The sequence below is a fragment of the Erigeron canadensis genome, chromosome 4, assembly GCF_010389155.1.
Source record: "Erigeron canadensis isolate Cc75 chromosome 4, C_canadensis_v1, whole genome shotgun sequence".
NCBI lineage: Eukaryota > Viridiplantae > Streptophyta > Magnoliopsida > Asterales > Asteraceae > Erigeron > Erigeron canadensis.
The window spans coordinates 5595697-5600109 of NC_057764.1; the positions used below are offsets into that span (position 1 = coordinate 5595697).

Below are 4413 nucleotides of genomic sequence, written 5' to 3' on the forward strand. Positions count from 1 at the left end.
GATCCGTTCCTTTACACCTGTAACCTTTATTATTTGACTTCCCTTTTTCGGAATTGAGAATTCTTTTTCCATATCTTCACTAAATCATTTTCCACGACACTAGCTATTTTCAATGCCTTCATTTCTTTATTTCTTATTGAAAGGTGACAATCAAATGAGAATGAAATTAAAATAAAAACATACGAGAACACTTAAAAGTTACATTTTGATGCATTAAAAGTCTATAAAACTGACATAGTGCATAACTAATTATCATTATTTAAATGTTTAACAACACATTGATCTGTCAAAATCGAAAAAATCTCGTTTTTTGTTGGATGCATCATATCGATGAATATGCATCCAAGATGGATGCACACAAAAAAACGTGATTTTTTCGATTTTGACGGATTAATGTGTTGTTAAACACTTAAATAATGATAATTAGTTAAGCACTATGTTAGTTTTATGAACTTTTAATGCATCAAAATGATGTTTTTAAGTGTTCTCACCGTTCTTATTTTAAAAGTGTTCTCACCAGATTATTACCCTCCCATTGAAAATCCTAATATCCCATAAACATTTTTCTTTGTTATTTCAATCAATTTTCATTTAATCATCATCTCACGCTTATCAGCATCTACCAATCTACCAAGAGAAATGAAAAACTCATTGGTAATGACTTAATACTAAAGTCGACCATACATTTAAAACCTATTTATCTTAAAACTGTCTTTTGTGTTCGCTAGATTTTTTAAAATTCGCACTATTTGAAAGACTGAAACAGACTTTGTCTTGAAATTAAGTTGCCATTAATGTTTTTCGTCTTATTAATCTTTCTTTTTTTCTATTTCAGCCCTATCATTGTTTTCCTGTTATTTGTAACGAGCATAGTGCCCGCGCGTTGCAGCGGCTAGAAGCCGTAGACTATATAAAAGGGAGGCTGTGGTGGAAATCGAGGGGGCGGTGGAAAAAGAGGACGGTGCGGAGGATGATAGAAGGTTGATGAGAGCGTGTAATGATTAGAAAGAATGGGGAAAAAGGATATATAAGGGTTTTATGTTTAAGTAAGGGTGTAAGGGGTATTATGGGAATACTGAAAAATGTGCTTAATTTCCTAAAATAGATGTCCAATATGCTTTATAAGGGAGTATAGATAACCGGTTAAATGATTTTTTTTCTTTTAATAATAAAATTGTTACATTGCAAAAAAATTATAAGGGTTTAATTATTAGATCACCTACGAACTTTTTGTATTGTACATGATAGCCAACAAATTGGTAAAATGTGTACATGTTTCATCAATCTTTGAACTGCCAACAAACTTGTAAAATTTTCATATGCAACACCCTTCACCATATTTTGTTACTAATAAAAAAATTCCATGTAAAAGAATAAAACTATAATTATATTTGAATACTAAAATGGATGGTCTCATCTCCTTTAGAGATGAATAATGTCGAGTTAAAATTCCTGTTTTCAAGTTCAACATTGACCATATACTCACCCAGGAACCCATTATAGCTAAAAGTCCCATCTTCATCACTTTGACCATTGACTATCCCGGTTGACCACTCTTCCAATAATAATCTATCCACAACATCCCCAGCAGGTAGGTTCTGAAAATTAGAATCTGTTAGACACATTTGGTAGCAGCCATTTGGATCCATTGCAGTCCATAGCATTATTCCATTTACTGATGGGTGTGAATATACTTCTCTTAACACCACCTCTAAATACTTCCCCTGCCCAACAAAATATAAATAAATAAATGTAACTTTGTACGTTAGTCCCTATTTTTTATTAAAGTTTTTGTTAAGACCACTCATTAGTACGTATTTGAGAAATATTTTTTTTCGACAAGAGTTGTGATGTAAATAAAAATTATGTGGTTCGATACCTGAGTAACTAGATCAATGGTGTTTGATATATCAACTTCAGTAAGCCAAATAGGAAGTTGCAATGTAGCAAGCTGGTCCAATGCACCTCTAATATATGGAGGGTTTGGGGTTGAAAAATGGCCTTCTAACCCGATTCCATCCATTGTAACCCCGCCCTCCTCGATCTCCTTCATCCTAGAAACATATGCCGCGACACTAGAGTTGAGATCAGCACATGTCTCCACCACATTAAAATCATTCATAAACAGCATAGCCAATGGGTCAGTTTCATGTGCCATTTCAAACATTTCCAATGAGGCGTTTTGACCTAGGCGTTGCTCGTAAAAGTCAAAGTGTAACATCTCATTTGAAACATCCCAATGGACAAATTGGTTTTTGTAATGAGTCATTAGGCTTTGTATGCGTGACTTGACAGCTGAATCTAGTGCATCACCGGTTAGGTTCTGGACCCACAAAGGGATATATATCGGATCTTCCCAAAATATGTTATGCCCTCTAACTGTGATCTGGTTAGCTCTCACGAAATCCAGCATCAAATCAGGTATGGTATAGTTGACCCTCCCCTGTTCGGGCTCAGTTTCAGCCCATTTTAGCTCGTTCTCAAAAACAGCCGCATTGAATCTTGCTAGGAACCATTTCTACAAGATAAAGGTTGTAAGATATGATTGTAGACTTAGACGATTGCAAATGAGGTTCTAACTATAATATAATCTTGTATTATTGCGCTACAAAAGATATACATAATACATATATACTAGTAGTATATGATTTCTGGGCACATCCGCATGCTTAAAGTGTGAAGAAGAGGAAATGTGCATGAAAAAGTAGAGGGTTTTTCACTTTTTTGAACCTGATACGGTAAGTTTCCTATAATTGTCTTGGATATGGCCGAACCAAAGAGGAAATCTCGTGAAGATTGCTGAACAACAACTTTAGCTCCTTTGATCATTGTTCCATTCACATCGGATACATGGATTGTTACTGCACGCTTTCTTTCCTAAAATAAAAGTGATTTAGTATAGGCTTGAAATACACTTCAAGACACTATCAAGATTTTTTTTAGCTACATTGTTACTTTGTCAATAGAGTTCTCTTGATCCTTTTGCCATTGTTGATGCGTAAAAGGTTGCAATGAAGTGCTTGCAAGCGTAACGTTGATTCTATCACCATGGGAATCCTGCAAGTAACACACAAATAGTTAAACACGTGTGCATCATTGATAGTTAACAATAGCAACAACAAAATCACATAATCCATGAAATGGCTAAATCTTTCACTTTCCTAACTAAATTCAATTATGAGAAGTCGAGGGTGAGCAAAACTGTAAAGCTGGTTCTTCCCTTGTTTTGTCAATGTGGAATCATATATACAAACTATTTAAGTTTACTACTACGAGTCCTGTCATCTAGATAAGCGGTTACCAGAAAATAAACGGTAGCATTAGTCAATGGTGAATCAAGTACAAATCCGCCTTTTAAAAATGACCAACAATCACTTTTCGCAACCACATTTCCAACACACATCTCGTTATCATTCTCTAGTGTTAGGCTCGCCTTGATTGCAGTCGCATTAGAGCTATCAATCTTCACCCAACCTATCAGAAAAAGATATAGTAAACCACAAGTTTTTTAGATCATAACACCTATTGATCGATAACTTATGAACTATCAAATAAACGGTAAACGGCAACTCAACTGGAGAATGAGTAGATTGTGTTGCCTGGGAGATTTGGTAACACATATGTTGATGAAATCGACTGAGGTTGGTTATTGATGATCCCACCATTGTAAAGCGGAGCTTCTGGCTCACTTTTGCACTAGTTAAAATGAAAAAATATTGGTTAAAACATCTGAATGTCAACAAAACATTTGGTGATCAAAACTAACCTCAGTATAGCCTGAATAATCATAAGACGGCCCGTCTACATGTTCAATGAGAACCATCAGTAGTTTAAATTAATGATATGCTAATCAAAACTCAAAACATTGAAACAATATATTTATTGGCTGTAAACCTTTTGTTGATACTGATGATCGTACGACGAGAAATATAGTGAACACTTCTAAGAAAACGATTAGATGGGTGTTCATATTTTATGAAAATCGAAACTTATGGTTTCAGTGGGATATAAGTTGAAAGCATAACTATATAGCCCGTGAACGATTATGTACCCCATAAACAAACAGTTTAAAATTCATACAATTTATTCTAAGGAAATGATGCCAAGGTTTTGCTGATACTTTGTACTTCTTTTGATGTTAATAATAGAAAGATGTTGGAATTTAGTTCCAAGCTCATGTTTTGGACGGCATACTCGCACGTTGATTTAACTCTTTCTGTAAGTTAATTTTACCACTAATATTAAGTTTACTCATGGCATCAGTTCTTTGTCTCCTTCTGTATATATATTGATAGTATCGCCAAAAGTTGAAGAACGGTCCAACCCTATATATATATATTTCCAACAAAATTTTAGGCTGGATATGAGAAAGGTGAAATGTAAACAGTAGTGATAGGTGAAATATGGACAAGT

The 4413-nt window shown here is 34.5% G+C and overlaps 1 protein-coding gene across 1 annotated transcript; it reads right to left on the reverse strand.

Moving 5' to 3' along the window:
- Window positions 1-1385: 1385 nt before the first annotated feature.
- On the reverse strand, window positions 1386-3970 carry LOC122596885 (endo-1,4-beta-xylanase 5-like). The gene is made up of 8 exons (XM_043769529.1): window positions 3895-3970; window positions 3767-3801; window positions 3576-3696; window positions 3302-3474; window positions 2956-3057; window positions 2731-2877; window positions 1880-2518; window positions 1386-1724 (listed from the first exon to the last, which is right to left on the reverse strand). Exons 1-8 carry the CDS (start codon window positions 3968-3970, stop codon window positions 1386-1388), a joined length of 1632 nt encoding a protein of 543 aa, XP_043625464.1.
- Between the last annotated feature and the right edge of the window lie 443 nt (window positions 3971-4413).